This window comes from Thermobia domestica, chromosome 11, assembly GCF_964235325.1.
Source record: "Thermobia domestica chromosome 11, izTheDome1.hap1.1, whole genome shotgun sequence".
Taxonomy (NCBI): Eukaryota; Metazoa; Arthropoda; class Insecta; order Zygentoma; family Lepismatidae; genus Thermobia; species Thermobia domestica.
Genome location: NC_137464.1, coordinates 16,300,879 through 16,320,159, shown reverse-complemented (window position 1 = coordinate 16,320,159; position 19,281 = coordinate 16,300,879). Strand labels below are relative to the sequence as shown.

At 36.8% G+C, this 19,281-nt stretch overlaps 1 protein-coding gene and 1 long non-coding RNA gene across 11 annotated transcripts in view; one reads left to right on the top strand and one right to left on the bottom strand.

Moving 5' to 3' along the window:
* The window catches only part of LOC145663919 (uncharacterized), a 162,706-nt gene that overhangs the window by 72,480 nt on the left and 70,945 nt on the right, over positions 1-19,281 (bottom strand). The gene's annotated exons all lie outside the window — the stretch shown is intronic.
* Positions 18,248-19,281, top strand: part of KrT95D (phosphofurin acidic cluster sorting protein KrT95D) — a 387,731-nt gene continuing 386,697 nt past the window's right edge. For 6 of the 10 annotated variants that reach the window (XM_081730106.1, XM_081730103.1, XM_081730107.1 and 3 more), the window contains exon 1: positions 18,248-18,439. In XM_081730106.1, coding sequence (XP_081586232.1) covers positions 18,291-18,439 — 149 coding nt within the window. In that variant the 5' untranslated portion in view covers positions 18,248-18,290. The remainder of the gene's footprint in view (positions 18,440-19,281) is intronic. The other 4 variants (XM_081730111.1, XM_081730109.1, XM_081730110.1 and 1 more) reach the window with 1 other exon arrangement.

Here is a 19,281-nt window from a genome sequence, read left to right as displayed (position 1 = left end):
GATAGTGCAGTGCAGTGCAATCTTCTCTCTTAAGCTCATGTTCAGACCGAAAGTGGCAGAGATCAACTATGTCGATCGCCATAGAATAAAAATCGTAATGAATAGCGAGAAGTTGTGTTCTGCAATCAATGAAGCATTCCAAGAATATATTTCATCTCGACTCTAATTTACCTATTAAAACAAAGTAACAAAAAATCAATCTCTCTCGGTTTAAACGTTGATCGTTATAATCTAAAAACGGTAAGCTAATAGATAGCAGAAACAGTTTTCTGCAATAGATTGATCGTTCCAAGAATATTTTCATTTCCGTCATTAACTCTCTACTAAAAACAAGAAGTGATGGGAATCCGCTACAACTTCCGGTTTCAATAATGCTCTACATGGAGCAAAAACGATAAGAGAGAGCGAAAAGAATTTTGTTTTAATCGATTTTCCGTTCTAATAATTTGTAGCATCTTCTGTCTTAACCGCCTATTGAAACCGGAAGTCGCAGAAATCAACCACTTTCGGCTTTAACGTTGGTCGTTATAAATTAAAATAATAATAAATAGTGAGAGGCGGTTTTCTGCAATTAAGCGTTCCAAGTGTATATATATATATATATATATATATATATATATATATATATATAATATACAGTGAAACCTGTCTTTAGCGGAATCGAGCGGGACTTGCAAAAATTTCCGTTAAATTCAGGTTTCCGCTTAGTGGAGGTAGACCTTTTTTTTTTTAAAAAAAAAAAAAAAGATACATGTTTATAAAGGGGCATACTGCGAAAATATATTGCTGTACGTACATTGTTCGATTACAGTACGTCTTTCTTCTACGAATAAATACACAAAAAAATTAAAATGAATACAAAATATACTATGCACACGTTTGCTTTATTTTTCTAATAGCCAAGCAGGGTTTTTTGTGTACATTGCTGCTTGGTTACTTGACTTTTCGCATACACTTTAGCCTGAGAAATTATACTAAGTGAATCAGAATCATTTTTCCGTAAGGCAAAGTTTTGCAGTTCCTTTAAACTTCTGAGAGCATCTTGATATGTATTTATTCTACACTCTTCTTCGAACTCGGTATCGTATTCCTCTTCTTCCTCTATCTTGTTTTCTTCTTTTCGACATTCCGTATGATTCTTGATTAAGTTGCGGGGATTAAGGACAATTTGTGGAGGTGAATATGAGTAGTGGTTGGGGAAGGTAAACGCTGTCCAGAAATATTTAACTAAAGAATGAACATTTTATCGCAGACAGTGTAATGTATATGTCTCACAAAATGTCTAAACATCTTCTAAACGCTGTAGTCCGGAACTCAGAATTTTCCGTTAAGTGTTTATTTTCTTTCCGTTGTCCGCGTAACACAGTTTCCGCTTAATGAAGGGACTTTTTACACGTTTTGTTCTCCAAAATTCACGGGACCGTGAAATATTTCCGTTTAAGACAGTTTTCCGTTTAATAAAGGGTCCGTTGAAGACAGGTTTTACTGTATATATCATCTCTACTCTAATCTCTCTACTAAAAGCCTAAGTGGTGTATATACCACTTCCGGTTTCAATATTGATATATGCCATACAAACCAAACTCCTTCACGTGGTGTACATGTCGCGGTTTGCGAAGAACTTTCCAGGTTAGCCACCGGTGAAGAAATATTTAATTCGACTAATAAATATGTGCTCCATAATGAATTAAAATAGAAGCATTCCATTGGTGTTTTTACAGATGGAGCCGATTATATAGCAGACAGTGCGCAAAGTAAAACCTAACATGCTTTGAGATCATTCTCATTCACCGCGAAATCATTGTTGCTAAAGCCATGCCATCTTCTCTGAAAGTTGTGCTGGACAAGTAGTAAAAGTCGTGAACTCATCAATTCGCGGCTTCCCCCCCCCTTATTTTGTCAGGAAATGGGATCATAACATATAATACACTTTTGCTACATACAGAAGTGTGTTGGTTATCACGATGAAAAGTGTTAACTCGATTTGAGGTTCGTGTATTTATGACTATTGAAGAACATAAGTACGCAGTTTTATTTGCATATAATGAATGGGTACCTAAACTGGCATATCTTTCCGATATTTTTGTACACTTGAATGAGGTGAACCAGGGACAGGCAGGGGTTAAGATCCATATCCCTCCTCCCCGAAATTCCAACTTTTCTGTGAATTCAGTCTAATTTGATGTGTATTTTACAATTTTTAGTATAATTTATTCTTATATTGAACTTGGACCTCCCGAAATAAATTCCTGCGTACGTCCCTGTCTCCTAGTATACATTACTGTCATGAAATAACCCTTTAAATATGTACCTGGCCTTACGTATTAATACAATTTAATCACACATTCCTCGCAACTTTAAAGTCTTTCGTTTTCTACGTTCTTGGAACAACACGAGAGGAAAAAATAGGGCAAAGCCTGTGAACTCTTGTGTTGATCGCGCGCTGAATAGAAGGAAATACATATACATACAGTCAAGAATTACTAACGCTATATCGGAAATCTCCGTAAATCTACTCGTGCAAACCTCAAACAAAACAAAAGAAAAATCATATCAATAATAATATCAACGTCACAATTCATAACCGCCATCTAGGGGCGTCACAACCAGAACACATAATTTTCGACTTATCCAAGGATTCTTACTGGCCGCAACGAGATACAAACTATGTATTGCTTTGAGCAGATCTTAACCTTAATTCTAACCTCTAACAATCAAAGGGTAATAAGGCTGCCTTTTATCACCTTTAAAAAAAAAAAAAAAAAAAAACACGAGACTACAAGACAAGACCAAGACTAAAAATTGAAGGAAGAGAGGGACTTGGGACTTGGTTTCTGCAACTCACGGGAGAAAGACTGGCTCATTGTTTCAAGGTGGAGAGCTCCTCAGTGGGCTTTCGAAGAATGATTGTGCTTGCTTTTGTGACATTCATACAAACCATTATAAAGAAAAGATACTTTGTTAAATCGCTTTAGGATTTCGGAATATATTAAGACCTGATATATGTCTTTTTTATTTTATTTAATTATTTTATTATTATTATTATTTCAAATTTAAAGTACGAATTAATATTCTTGAACTGCATTTTAAATTTATTTACCTCTTAAAAGTTACTGTGAAAGCATGCAATTGAAACCAGAAACGAATACGTAAGTATCCAACTTGCAGTTTAAATAAATAACTATAAAACGCAAATAGGTAGAGAGTAGCCCAATGTTGAAAAATAAAATTTCAAATTTTACGAAGAGATAGACTTCATATACACAAATTTCCTTGGACTTACTACTCTAAAAGTCAAAATTATTGTGGTTTGGGTTAATTTCCTGTATAGGGTGGACATGAGGCAGAAAACACAAATAAGAGTTTCAGTAAATTCGGTTCCATTAGACTTGTGGAACTTCATGCATATTTTGAAGTTTCCTTGTGGATATATGATTAGCAATCGGTCTTCAACATGGAATGCAAGGTTCAAGTTCAAGTAGGAGCAAGGATTATACGTTAAACGGTAGGTCTACATCTTAATGCTTAAAAGATATTGTCGATTGAATTACCTATTTGCTTTACTAGCGATCAAAGTCAAATGCATATACTTGAATTTCAATGCATTATGAAAGCATTATCATATCCCTATTTTAGAAGCAAATAAATGATACAGGCCAAATATACGATCAATGCAACTAATTAACTTTTCACTAAGATTTTAGTCTTTCAAAGTCCAAACTATGCTATGCATAAGTGTCAGAAATCTTATAGAAAGGCTTTGCTCGTCAGTCGGTCGACACGTTATCATGAAAATCGGAGTGATATATCGGGAACTTTTTTTTTTTTTTTCAATCCATTCAGCGTCCGAAGAATAAGTTCCATCTCAGTTAACTCTCTATTCAGACTAGAAGAGATTCAAATTAACAATTTCCGATTTCAACGTTTTATCGCCATAGAACGAAAACTGTAACAGCGAGAAGCGGTTTTGTGCAGTTTGCTTCAGCATCTCAAATCATTATGACCCGCAATACTTGCGGAAACAGCCTTACCCTCCCAAATGGAATCGACATCCAATGATATTACATTCTGAAAATATCTCCCTGATAGCTTCGTGAGCTGTAGTTTCAAAGTCTACATGGATTGATTTCAAATTTATTACAGATTCTCAACTTCTTATGATTCCCAAACTTCTTATGGTTGCTTTGAAAGCTTGCTTAGCCTTTCCTAGCAAATACGCATAACATAGAGGCGAAGAAAATCCATTTTTGTGTGCGTGAATAATATACAGCTGGTGAAAATCACGAGGAACATATGTAAAGGTAGTACCATCGGCGTAAACCTCAATATCATTTGTTTCACACATAAATCTGAAAAGTGAAACGAGAAAAAATGTTACTTCAGTTGCATTAAATTTATTAACATTAATACTACAAATATAACAATTCCTACTATTCAGTTGTTCATCATAGTCAAGTTTATATACAAAAACAGCCAACAATATTGATATTATACTAAGGCCGTATCCAAAAGTGCAAAGTGTACACTTCGAGGATGCACGCTCAATGTCGAGAAATGGAGTGCACACTTAGTCAAATTAACTTTTGATCCACACTTCGTTCCAGCGCCTCGTCGTGGAGAATTCCGTATATTAGAATAGACTTTTTTTTTCTTAGATGATTGCCTTTCCAGTTATGAAGTAGGGATGGCCACATTTTTCGGAAAAAACGGAAAATATTTTTTTCCGGAAACCGGAAAATTGAAAATGGAAGACGGAAAATTATCCGGAAAAACGGAAGGCGCAAAATTTTCCGGAAAACGGAAAATGAACATTTTTCGGAAAAACGGAAGGCGAAAAATTTTCTGGAAAATGGAAATGTTCACTTGGAATAGTGACATTGGTCGTCTTACATTAAGAAAAATAACGAAAAATGCTACGCGAAAACAAGTAAATGAGGCAATGCTCTTCACCATCTATAGGGATGCGCTCGAGTCGAGTCGAGACAGAATTTTCCTGACAAAATTCGAGTCGAGACACAGCTCTTCCAATAGAAAAATATATATTTTTCGAGTCGAGACATCACTTTTACAGCACATTTTCGAGATGAGACAGTCTCAAATCTTGTCTCGTGTGCATCCCTAACTATCTAGTGCTATAGAAACGCAACTCAAACTTAACAGTTGATAGGAGAGGAAAGGTCGAGTAAATCAGCGACGAAACATTCCTTCCTGCTACATCTATTTGTACACTTCTTTAATCACGTACTTTTTCTGTTTATGTGAGGACTTGCGGATTATTCGTTTGCACCGGGAAATTCCGATCATGTGTGTGTTTCGGGGAATCCCCGATTATGCGTTTGCCTGAGGGCAGACCCCTGGTAGTAAAGAGAGCTGGCAGTGTGTTATTAGTGCAACTGGTGTGTTTATATTCCAACCATTTCTTCATTGCTTATCATGATCACGGTGATCTGTCAAGGTCACTGATCCCCTGGGGGGCCGGGGGCAGCCCTCCTCAAAGTTCATGTGGACCCCGCATTGTATTTATAAATATACAATATTTTGCATAATCTTAAAACCCTCATATATGCCTTCTGCATCTGAATGGATCCCAAAAGTTACAGAGAAATCGGCGCCCTAGATTCTATAGAATCCACACGCATTGATCTTGTATCATTTCATGGGCGGAGTACACTACGGATTCCAACTGAGCTCAGGCGTTAGGCTAGTTTTAGACGGAAGCATTTATCGTAACATTTCTCGTAGCAAAAATCGTATCATCGATATCCTACCGTGTAAAGTAGCAAATGTTATAGCATTTCCCATGCCATGGCATATCCTATGGCATTTCTTGTCGATAGAACCTGCTCTATTTCGTAGCATTTTCCCCAGCATTTCTGCTCCGATTGCAGCGCCGTAGTGTTAAAAGGAAGCGAAAATTGACTTGTAGTAAAGAAAAATGAGTTTAGTGATACTATTATTATGTTGATTAAAAAATATGAGGAGCATCCTTATTTGTACAAAGTTAAAAGCGTGCAGTTTCACTATACGAATCCACACAGAAATTCATTAAAAAAAAAAAAAACTTTCTCGTTCCATTTATTGTACCTTCAGCAATCATTTCTGAGGTGTGCTCTTGCATTCTCCGGTGCAGGTTCACTTTAACAGGTCTTCTGCAAGACAACTGGCAAGGTGTTGTTTTACTATACGAATCCATAGTATAAGTAGTAGGAGGAGGAGGAGGAGGAGGAGTAAGTAGTAGTAAAAGTACTTAGTAATTGTAACAGTAGGAGTAGGTGTAGTAAGAGTAGTAGTAGTAGTAGTAGTAGTAGTAGTAGGAATGGGAGTAGGAACGGATAGTAGTAGTAGTTGAAGTAGGAGTAGGAGTAGTAGTGGCAGTAGTAGTAGTACTAGTAGTAGTAGTATTGGGAACGGGTTAGAAGCCCCGAAAGGGTTGGTTGGGTTCTGTTCTTGATACAAAATGGGAAATTATAGACTTGCCAAAATTTCATGGCAGTTTATTGAAGATTACGTGCAATTCGGGTTCGACTAATTTCTATATTTCCACGTAAATATGCATCACAGATGTAAGTGCACACCATACTTCCATTACTTACACACTACTCTATTAAAATATTAGAAATTTCTCCTGTAAATTTTATAATCTATGGATCTATATCTAGGACGCTCGAATCGAACATCGGTCTTCTGAATGTTAATGCGATGTTCTAGAAGACCGATGTTCGATTCGAGCGTCCTACCGTCCCAACTTTTTTTTTCTTGTAAGTTTATTACTCAGTTACACCCGACCTGTGCCATAGACTTTTTAAACCCGTAAGATAAATTCAGTTCTACTGATGTAATTGAATTTTACACTGTACCATCTTGCAACCAGGGTTGAATCCAGGGGGTAGCCCGGGGGAGAATCTCCCCCCGAAGAAAATTCATTCCCCCCCCCCGGAGAAACAAAAAATTAAATTTCAGTCACAAAATGTAGAAATTACTTCACCCAATTATTTGCTTTCTTTCCGTGCACGTGCAGACGAAATCCGATCTCTCAATATACATATAAATGACGCAGACCCATTCTATATAAATATTAAACATGTAACATCTAAGATAGAATACCAAATAGTCAATAAAACTTCTAGTTCTTAACGCTATGACCGAGTTTGGCAGAACATGAAATTGTTAACTGTTGAAGAAAGGTTTGTATTTTAGTAGGTACTATACTCTCGCTCTATATTATATATTAGTAGGGAGATAGGAAACGAAAAATAGGGAAGATCCTTCGATCATTCCATATGATCTCTGGTGTCAGCAGACTTCAGTTCTTGAAAATGTACAGTTCTTGCATTATTTGAAATAGAGCGCCTAAATCCCATTTCTCGCATCGGAAGTAACAGACGTAAATGTGTTTTTCGATTGTTAAAGTAAACACACCTATCTTTAACTAAAAATAGTTCAATTAAAGGGTGAGATTCAGAGGGTGTCATTTAGAGGGATCAGGGAGGAACAGTTATCCCTCCTGGGTAAGAGATTTATATAGAATTTATCAATATGTCTGTCATATGTTTATCAATATGTCAATATCTGTCGACCTCACTCATATATACGGGGGTATTGTCGTATACTCTCGCGCCAAGCGCTGATTTTCCACGACACGGCACTAATCCTACTGAAGATTTCATAAACTAAGCTATTGATGTGTATGCAGTGAAGAAACCAAGGCTAATATGCTTGATTTAGAATCAGAAGTGTGAGAAAGAATGATAACTTTTTGTTAAGATATTCCTATGTATGTTTGTTTTAGGACAAAAATATTTGAGTTAATTTAAATCTTTTTAAAAATTTCTACATTAGTAACAAACAGTAACTACTGAATATAGAAAATAATAACAAAAATAGCTACTGTAAATAGCAGTTAAAGTTTAGTCTAAAGTATTTTTGCCAGTCTTTATTTAACGTTTTAAATAAAATTAAACGATTGTTTTTTTTTTCTTTATTATAATCTCACATTGAATATTTATCAGCAATTAGTCTCAATATTAGGTAAGATGTGAATAGAATTGTTAAATATGCTGCTTTCTTGTAAAAATGAAGAAAAACAACTCTCCCCCCGAGGAGTTGACATTCCTCCCGGGTGAAAATGTCTGAATTCAACACTGCAACTATAAGCGTCACGAATTCCAAATACCATTACTATTGACTATACATACCATAGTATGTTGCACTACTTGATGTAGCGCCAGTTATTCATATAATGATCTATTCCACATAATTCTCTATATAACTTTTTCCGCCAATTTCTCGTAAACTGAACGACGATTCCACCTAGTCATCGATATATCAATTTAGTTCTCAATGCTGACTTATTATCTATGTTTTTGTATGCATTTGAAAGTTTTACTTATTATTCTACGTTCATGTTTTGTTACTAAATTGTCAACTCTTAATGCAATCAAAGTATTTATTTTTTATTTCAGAAAGTAGATGATAATCTAGGTGCTTCTACCTCTATATCTCAGATTATCGCTTCACCTGGTGCAAGCTCAAATGCATCTAAAGTAACAGAAAGATCCCAGGAAAAATGTTTTACAGATAAGGGAACATAGTAGTACGTAAGAAACAGAAAATAATTCTGTCTTATCGCAGAGGCCCTAAACCTTGTTCTCCCGCAAGAGCAGAGGTGCTTGAGTAAAATAAGTAATATGGTACCAAAGGATCTTCTTCCTTTGCCTTTCGTTGAAGCAGTTCGGTTTCTTGAATTTATGAATGAAATAGGACCAAGTCGCTATCCAGACAAACTGTGACTCGCCGTATTGAGGCCTTGTTTTCTAAGGAGAAGTGTGGCTGCGGAATCGATTGCTTTGACAACAGATAACTGGACTTCGCATGCTACGGAAAGTTATATTACAATCACAGTCCACTATATGCTTGCATCTAAGTTCAATAAGTTCAGTCCTTCAAATAATTGAAATAGAAGTGAGGCACACAAGGGTAAACCTAACTCAGCACTTAGCAGTGTTGGGTAAGTTACTTGTAAAACTGTAACGCGTTACAAGTTACTTTACTTTCTCTTAAAATGTAACGCGTTACTTGCCCCAAAAAAGTAACTGTTACTTTACTTCGAAAGTAACGCGTTACTTTTAGGTCCGAAACTTTAAAAATGTGAAAAAATATGACTTTAATTTTCCGTACTACTATTACTACCGCTATTATTATTATTATTATTATTATTATTATTATTGCACGTTCTGAATCGCTTTATCTAAATGCATGGACAAATGTTTACTTGCTATATGAACATTTTCATATAATGTAACATTGATAAAATGCCATACTGCGTTACTCGTAGGGATGGAAACGAGTGAGTTCGAGCGAGTTTTCTTTGACACTCGATTCGACTAGAAACAGACATCATTGAGCTCGACCCGAGAACTCGACTAGAAAAATTTCCTCAAACTCAACTCGAATTGAGGTCAAGTTTCGAGTCGACTCGAGCCAAATCCGGTGTGTAGTTTCGAGTACATTCTTCAAGTATATTACATAGACAGTATAATTATTATCAATGACACTACTACTACTACAACTTATATTATTATTATTAATTATAACAACACTGTATATAAAAATGAATGATAGGCGGTTTGTATTTGAATACTAAAAAACTAGCTGATTGCCATCCTCGGTAGTCGTGAAGTCTAGGAGTCAAGGGCATTGTTCACGAGCTTCTGAATTTTGGTTGAGGATCTAGGTTGAGTATTCGGGCTCGAGCCAAACAATGTTAAAAGTTATAGGTCACTGGTCAAATATCTTCAAAACTGCTCGGCCCGGGTTTAGAATTGTCAAGAACTCGAGCAGCTCGGCTCACAGCTCATTCACTATCGATCCGAACCGAGAAGTGAGCCGAGCCAACAGCTCACCCAATCGACTCGGCTACATCCCTCGGCCGAACCGAGCAAATGGCTCATCCCTACCAAGCCAGCTCGAGTCGATGGTTCACCCTAAGTGAACCGGCTCGAGCCATCTTCTCAGTTGAGCCGAGCCGAGCTGAGCTTGTTATAAAAAATCTCTTGTGATCTCGCTACCGAGACGAGACGAGATGCGAGCAGTGTCCCCTCTCGTGAAGAACACTAAAAGTATTCCATATTACTGTTTAGCTTACATTTCTCATGGCTTTCGTTTTCCAGTGTAATCAGGCCATGATTTCAAGACGACTTAAAACGAACGAGCCATTTATCAAACTCGACTGAACTCGAAACTCGACACGAAAAACTGAATCGGCTCGGAACTCGACTCGAGGATATTACCCTTGACTTGACTCGAAACTCGACTTGAATTCGAGTCGAGTCGAGTTTTAGCTTGACTCGTGCTCATCCCTATGCGTTAGAAAAAATGGTTGCTTATTAATATTTCTGCTAAACTTATTATATAATAATAACAATGTTGTTATGTAAAATTAAAAATAAAGAATATAGAGAAACATTACACTATTCTATAATCAACTTGACTGTAGGATAAGCAAACTGATCTGAAAGAACTCCAATATTACATACCATCAGCAAACTATTTTCTAGTAATAAAGTAGACCTGCTCATCAGAACACAGTTTATTCATATTAACCCCTTATTGTAAATCGTTAATTATGGCACCCTAGTTGTTGATAAATATTTTCTGCCGGGACACTTCAGACACTTTACTTTTAAATTCTGTCCACCATCATCCTCGGCTCTTAAGAAAAAATATTCTTTCAAATTTTCGAACGGTAAAATATTTTCGATCTCCATCTTTATAAAAACAACACCTATCAAAGTAAAATAGACTACCGGTATCATTTCACTCCTAGTTCACTCACTGAATGTATTGATTTGGAGCTGTCAAAATCTACGACAAAATCTTCCAGGTGCTTGCAATCAGTACACGTGGTTTCCCTAAGGCTGTCCTCATCTTCAAAAAACAGCAAGTGGCACTACGAACTTATCTGTTTCTCTGTGTGTCTGTGACTGTCGGTCACTGACAAACGTAGTTCATGCTCGATTGTTTCATTCTGAGAAATTCACTTACAGGAAAGAAACATTTATTTCTGAAAAAAATATATACATATATTGTAGTTACTCATCCGAAATGTAACGCGAAAAAAGTAACGCAAACTAGGTACGTTACTTAAAAATTTGTAACGCGTTACCGTTACAGTTACTTTGGAAAAAATGTAACGCGTTACTAGGAAACGTTACTTAAAAAGTAACGCGTTACTTGCGTTACGTTACTTCCCAACACTGGCACTTAGCACATGATGCAGAGTAGAGGAACATTTCAGATAAAACACATGCAATTGTCTATGACAATGCTAGTAATATCACAAGTGCGGTACGAGAACTTCCGTATGTAAGCATATGTAGTTTTGTTCAGACCCTACAACTCTCTATAAATAAGGGTCTTACAATAGAAAAAATCGAGAAAATGTTATGTGTTGCTAGTCGGTTTGTTTCCCACTTTAAACATAGTACGTTAGCAACGTCAGAACTGGAAAAACAGTAAAGGCTATTAGGATTGGCAGTACATTCCCTTATACAGCAAGTTAAAACTCGGTGGAACAGCACACATGGAATGCTTGAGAGACTGATAGAACAAAGAAGAGCTCTTAACAATGCATTATCAGATAGAAATGTAACAAAGGCGTCAGATTGCAAGAAGTTTAACCCTTTAAGGATTTCCACTTTCTGAGGTAATTTTAGACTTTCACTCAAACAGCTACTGCTTCCTTACATTTATCGTTGGATCATGGTTCATACCTCGTTTTTTTCACGATAGAGCATACTTACCAACGGTACCACGTGTCCTTATCATAAACCTTAACAGGAAAAATCGGGAAAAAAACGGAATTTTTCTGAAAAAAAAAAATCACCCCTTCGTAACACTTGCGCCCCGGCCCGGTTTCACGTAGGGATCTAAAAAAAATTGGTAAATACCCAAAGGTACACACAATCCTTATGCAAAGTTTCAATGTGATATCTTGAAATCTAAAGGCGTGAAAAAGTTTTGAAATTTGTCTTAAGAAAAAAGTCACGCCCCTTCGCCCCACTTTGGCGCCACCAAGTTGACCATCCGGTTCCAAAACACATCTGCGATATTCTTTGGTCCACCCTTGACTTGAAAAATAAAAAAAAAAATATCCCGGCTTAAATATCTGTTATAGAACCTCGATCAAAGACGATAGTACGCCATGGTATATAAATATACCAGAACTCTTTAAAAGATTAAACTTCCTACAGACTAGGGATGACCACATTTTCAGGGAAAGCGGAAAACGGAATATAATTCTTCGGGAAACTTGAAAATTAGAAAGGAAAGACGGAAAATTTTCCGGGAAAATGGGTGGAAAATTTTCCGGAAAATCGGAAGAGGATTTTTTTTCGGAAAATCGGAAGACGGAAAATTTTCCGGAGAAACGGAAAACGAAAAATGTGATTTCCGGAAATCGGAAAACTCTTTTTCCGGAAATGGCCATCCCTATTATGAAGATAAATATATCATACAGATTGACAATATGGGGCAACCATAAAATGACTTACGAGTTTCTAACTGGAGCTAACAGCTTCAGTTTTGCCATACTTGGGAATATTTGTCATTTCAAATATCTCATGCGCAGATTAACAAGAGCGGAGCGTAAAGGCAAGAACTATATACATATTGTGTTATGTGCACAATAAACTCGTAACAGCATAAAAAACACTAAACTATTGGCCTTGTTAAATGTCAGTAGGCATGCTTGCGCGAGGGAATATTTTTTAATCCGCCAGGAGGAGAGTAGAACAGGTGGTTAGAGCTCTGATGATACTTGCGAAGTAACAGGTATTTCATTGCAAGTGAAAGAAGACAACTTACAAGAGCTTTAGGACACCGAATGTACTGAGGGGACCGCTACTTACAATATTGTGACGCGAAATTATTTTGAGAGAGAGTTCATATTGTGTATAGTCCTAATTGCTTCCTGTACGGCAGATAACACAACAAGGACAGTGTAGTTGTAGTAGTTCTACCCTATTGCTTCAGTTACAGGCATACTGATTGGACTATTTCTATAATATGACGCTAATAATTAAGTTCCTTAGATGTTGCTCTTTCTTTGTAAATTATAGATTTTAACCGTACATTTTCGAAATAGTGTCTCCATATTCTTAATCTGCATACGTAACAAATCTCCTAGTTCAAGTATAACATAAATAAAAGCTTCTAATAAGAATTTTATGAAAATTAAGAAATGGTTTTATGAAAAAAAAATACAGTACGTATGTCATATAATAGCTTTCACTGTTGAACTACACGGAAGGAATTACTTGTTTATAATCGTTTCATAGTGGGTACGGTAATGAGATTATATGAATTAAGAGGAATGCGTGAAATCTTTTATAAATGTATGGAAAAAACTTTGGCCTGTATTTCACTTCTAGTTAGCTGTCAAAAATGCAAAATGTACAATAATTGGCATATTACGATCCCTCACTCAGACCAAGTGCAAGGAAATATGGTAGCTTTGAACAAGGCCTCCGATCCTGTGGGGTCGGGGGTCCCCAAAGCTCGTGAGGGACCCCTGTATTTTTATGAATATGTATTTTTATATTATTTTTTTCTTGTTATATGTATTTTTTATGAATGCCCCTACCCCCAAAGTTACAGAGAAATCGGCGACCTTGGCTTTGAAGGGATTTGTTTGTTTAGAATCAAAACTGGAAAATTAGGCCTATCTACATAAGAATTAACATTTGAAGCTGTAGTTTCATTATTCTATGCTAAAGCTTAAAATTTTAATCCGCATGCCATTGAAGTTTGTAATTTACCAATTAAAGAATAACTTGTGAAAGACTTGTTTTTTGGGAAATGTTCTCTCAATTAGTTTCAAAGCGGGTGACTAACATATTGAAACCTTGTAAGAAGTGAAAGTATGCTGGAATTTTGCTCCAATAGGTTAATTTTTGGGTTATTTTCCGTGGCAATTAAAACGCAATTCCTGTAGCTATGTTAACTCCACGGGAAGACAACCAATACGGTTTGGGTACAAAACCTCGCGGCGAATACTTCGCGGACCAAAGCCTCGCCGCCCAAAACCTCGCCATTCGAAAACCTTGCCCCCTAAAGCCTCGTGTCCCAAAATCTCGCCTGGCCAAAACCCCGCGGTCATAAATCTCGCCTGGTCTAAACTGGGAAGGACATACTCTCGCCTAGGAAAAAATGTCAGTATCATATAAAACCTCGTCACAACGATTTCTTCGATGTAGAATGTTCTATATGTCGTTATACGTTTATATTTAATAATAACACATAAATGAGGCTAATTAATGGAATTGGTTGTAAGGTGGCGACACTAACAACCAACAAACTTCTCATTCGTATTCTGGACCTCAATACAAGCAAAAGTGTATCTGCGACTTTGATTGGAAATGTTTATTTGAGGACATAGGGCTAATTAAAGGTAATTTGAGGAAATGCCATTTCCACTAATTTCCTTTAATTACCGGTATCTCTATCTCCTTAGTAAGCGTTTCCGACCAAAGTCAAACAAAAACGTTTTTCTTGTACTGATGTTCTGAACACGTATGCGACGTTTAATGGTTGTTTTATTCAGTGTAGTCACCCTATCACCATCTTCACTGCTTACCTTTAATTAGTCCTATCGTCTTAATTAAGCGTTTCCGACAAAGTTGCAGATAAATTGTTTTCTTGTATTGAAGTCCGGAACATGTGTGTGAAGATTGTAGGTTGTTTTATTAAGTGTAGTCACCCAAACTTCAAATCGAAGGATTGGGGATTGTGGAGTTATTTTGCGTGTATATGTCCGTTCATTTTAAATGCATCAATAATCTTGTGCTTCTAATCTCTAAAGTATACATGTATTTAAATCTCTTCTTGTTTTTCTTGTTCTCACGCAACGGCAAATATTATATGACACAATTTTTTCTATGAAGCAGTAATACACATAAAATCTTTACATTTCCAAATGAAACTATATACATTAATGGGATACTTAGAAAAAAAGTGGGGGCAACTGTCCCCTTTCACCCAAACGCCGCCCATGCCCGTATCATCCCGTAATCATCCCCTTTTCTTCCAGCGCCCCTTTGGAAACGAGAACGCATACGTTAACAACTACTGGTCCATGTAGTAAAACATTAATCGTATTTACAAAATTATAATTATAAACATAATTTGTATTTTTAAACAGATCTATAAAAATTAAGGTAATGGGATTTAAATTTGATCGTTCTAAAGTTGCATGAAGCAGGCTATCCTTCTGTCCATTTTCTCTTCTCTTCAGCCCAGGGGTGTAGCCAAGGGGGGCCCATCGGGGCCGGACCCCCCAAATGGTTTCCTGGCCCCCCAAATGACCAGCTTTTAAAACATTATAGTAAAATTATCTCGCTTCATTCATTTAAAAGTAACACATTTTATTGACAATTAATAATTTATGGTAAAATAGTAAGGAGAAATATTGTTTTTTTTTTTTTTTCATACCGATCGAAAAATAGTATAGTTTCTCTTCCTTATACCGATCGAAAAATAGGATACTTTTTTTGTGACAGCAGATTACACAATTTACTGCGATTTATATGATTAACAAGTATATTTTTATATGCTTTAACAAGAGTTTTAAAAGACATAGAGCAGCGTTTCCCAACCTTTTTCAACTTGCGGCACACTACGGATGTTACTTTGATTCTCGCGGCACACTTACAGATATTATTATTTGTAAATATAAAATACAGCGGTATTTTTTTCTGTGATTATTGATCTCCTTCTCACAGAGAAGAAAGCTCTATCACTAGTTTTTCCCCGTGGTAAATCATTATGCTTATTTTTCATTCTAATTTAAAAATAGAAAACAATTGCAATGAAATATTGGACTCAGGTTTTTAAAAATACGCTTTCTTTTTAAAAACTGTATCCAACCTTTTACTAAGGAGGAGGATCACTAAATAACGAACGAGCAAACAAATCTCTTTTACTTTTAAAACACAAATGTATGTAATTTGTCGAAAGGATTGAATGACACTTTAAATTTTCAAGTTACGAAATAGTCTGCAACAATAAAGAAGCAATAATGGTCATAACAATGGTAACAAATACTTTTTTCAACATTAGAAATGTACAGAACACTAATCCGGTATGGAACTTAAAATTGTAGATTCATAGCAGAGCTTCATAGTAATGTGAAGTACAAATATACATTTTCCCCTGCGTTTTGCAATTTGATTAATATAAAATTAATAATTTTGTTTCGATTCCTCGCGGCACACCAGCGGCCCATTCACGGCACACCGGTTGGGAAACGCTGACATAGAGGATGGAAAATTTGGTGAGAAACAATGCTTTTATTCAATTTGGATTTCATTCGCTCTCTCTTTTATTTCTACTCAATGTAGTATTTTTTTTTTAAGTCACGAATAATAAATATTTTTGTCAGGAAACCGTAAAGAAATTAAGTGAAATTTCAAAGAAAATCAATCTTGTGTAGATAGGTTCTGTATACAAGGTCTTAAATTTAAAGGTAACCAAGAGAAGTTTTGTTGCTTTTTCACCCACCACCTTCGAACATTGATATGTCACCTTCGAAGATCGAAAATAGTTCCCATCAGCATCGACGACCTTCTGAAAACGTTCTGGAAGGCCATGGAATCCATCGCGGTAGAACTTGGTGGGTCGTGAAACGAAGAAAGTATCAGGTGCATTTTGGACTTTTACTAGGGATTTAAACTGGCGTCCTCTAAGGTGATTGTTCAAAGAATGGAACAGGTGATAAACGGACGGTGCAATACCCGGGTAATATAGTGGTTGCAATATTGTTTCCCATCCAAGGCGGAAAATGGTGTCCTGAGCCATTCTAGCCACGTGAGACTTAGCGTTGTCCCGTTTACGAGGACCCATTTGCAATTCAGAAGCGATGGCTCCATAGTTTTGAGTTTTTGTTGAGCACAGCTCAACTGCTGACACTACACAGTTGCATTGATACTCTGACCAGCTGGTAGCAGTTCCCGATGCACGATGCACCAAACACACAGAAGGACCTTATTCTGGTACAGTGCTGGTTTCGGCTGTTTTGAAATCGGTTCATGGGATACTAACCAATGATGACGGCGCCGTGGAGCTCCGTATAGGACACACTTTTTATCACATGTCAACGCCCTGCCCGAAACAGTAAATAAACACAGGCGACTGCCGCGTTTCCTTCTGGCCCGGAGTCAAAATATGTGAGACCCATTGACCCAACTTGTAGTGCTTCACAAGTTGATGGATGCTGCCGAATGGTTTCTCCACACACTGAATTGTAGTCCCAGTTCCTCTTTGTACATGTGTTGATCTTCCGGCACGTGATGTTTTCGGGTGTTTCGTCATCGTCCTTAAACTTATTAAACCATTGCTGCAATGTCCGCGTCGTCAGGACACCCTCACCAAAGGCCTGGCATATCTTCTGTCCCGCTACAGCGGCGTTTGACCTCCATTTGAACTCGTTCATCATACATGCTCTTATGACGTTCTGTGGATGTCCCATGTTCCCTCTGTCTTTACGCAAGTTCACGGTGTGTCTGAATTGCCACAACCAGGTAGTATGTTGGATATACCCACACCAACAACTGACGTTCGCCTTATCTCCACTCGCATTCAACTCACGATGTGAGGTCCAATTCAACACAGACTTCCACGAAAAGGGGCAGAACTTTCTTGTTACCTTTATAGTTATGCACAAAAGTATAGCGTTTGGTCCCGGGCAGTAGTTCTTGATTAAGCATAATAAAAACCATCTTGAATATAATTTATGGATAATAATAATAATAATAATAATAATAATAATAATAATAATAATAATAAGCTAAAATAGTGTCTTTAGTTTTCCAGAAGAAAACCAAAATTTTCCTTTCTTTCAGGCCTCAAAAACACTAGCAGAACACTTTTTTTTTTTTGGCTTTGTACATTGTAGCTGGCCCCACCTCAAAAACGACGGGCCCCCCTACACAAACCTGCTGGCTACACCCCTGCTTCAGCCTAACAGAAAACAAAAATTTTCATATGGAAACTAAAGTACTCCCATAAATAATGACAGCAGTTGAACTAATTCAATTATTTTCACTCTCTCTCTCTCTCTCTCTCTCTCTCTTACGGAAACGCTTCAATTGCACGTGAAGAGTCATGCGTCATCGCGGTTCCTTGTTTACGTCATGAATAATTTATTTGTGCAATGCAGTTAGTTCAGTGTTTTGCTAAAAGGTGGCGTCGAAAGCTTTTGAGTACATGTGCCGCTGCTGTACTGACACTCCTCAATGCACGCTGGGAAATCGGGATTCAGTACGCGAGTAAACATGGCGGAGAAAGCGAGTAAGCCACCGCCGATCATGGGGACAAAACCTGTCCCTATGAAACTTTTTGCAACATGGGAAGTGGATAGGACACCACCAAACTGCATTCCAAGGTATAGTAATTTTTTGAAATTCTTAAATCAAAAAGTTTTCAGTAAGAAATGAAGAATGAAGCAATGGGAAATCCTGTGCAGTGTCAAATCGCGATCATGTGTATGATGGCAATGACATTAAATGTTGTGATAATGTTTTCGTGATAGTTAAGTGCAAAGTGTAAATTATAGTGGCAGTGCAATGTCGAAAATACGAGCGATTTGTATGACTGTGTGGTCCAAATTGTTTCTGGTTCATGTGTACTTACACGCATGAAATTGAAAAAGTGTGTACACAACATCGAAGTAAGATTGGTACTTGAATTAATATTCATGAAGAAATGTAACAGTTTCTAGTTTCTAATTGTTCCGAAATCTTGCAACATGTTTAAGGAGATAGCGGGTAATAATGTCAACAGTTTACACGAGCTGTCATATTTTTTTACTGTGAATAATAAACCGGTGACTTGATATTCAGTCGTGACGTGTGATATGGCTTTGACAGTTCTAGTTACCGGTGGAAGTAAATCTGGGGCACGAGAATGAACGAGCCAAAATTTAACTTAATTTAAGCATGCTTATTCGGATAATAGCTCCGAAATTAATGTTGTATGCATATTTAGTTTCTGAACAGATTTGGCATATTCAAAGGTAGTTGCAATGTAATGTATCGAAATCTTTGCCCTTGCATTACCATACTTAGTACGAGGACAACGTGTGGGGAGTGTCATAGTTGATTGTTTTAATGAATTATCATTATTTTTTTAGCTGAGTGAGGTCGTATTTGAGTAAATGCTTGTATGTATTTTCTAAAAAAATTAAAATATTGACATTAGTTAAAAATACAGAAGGTGTATCGTGGC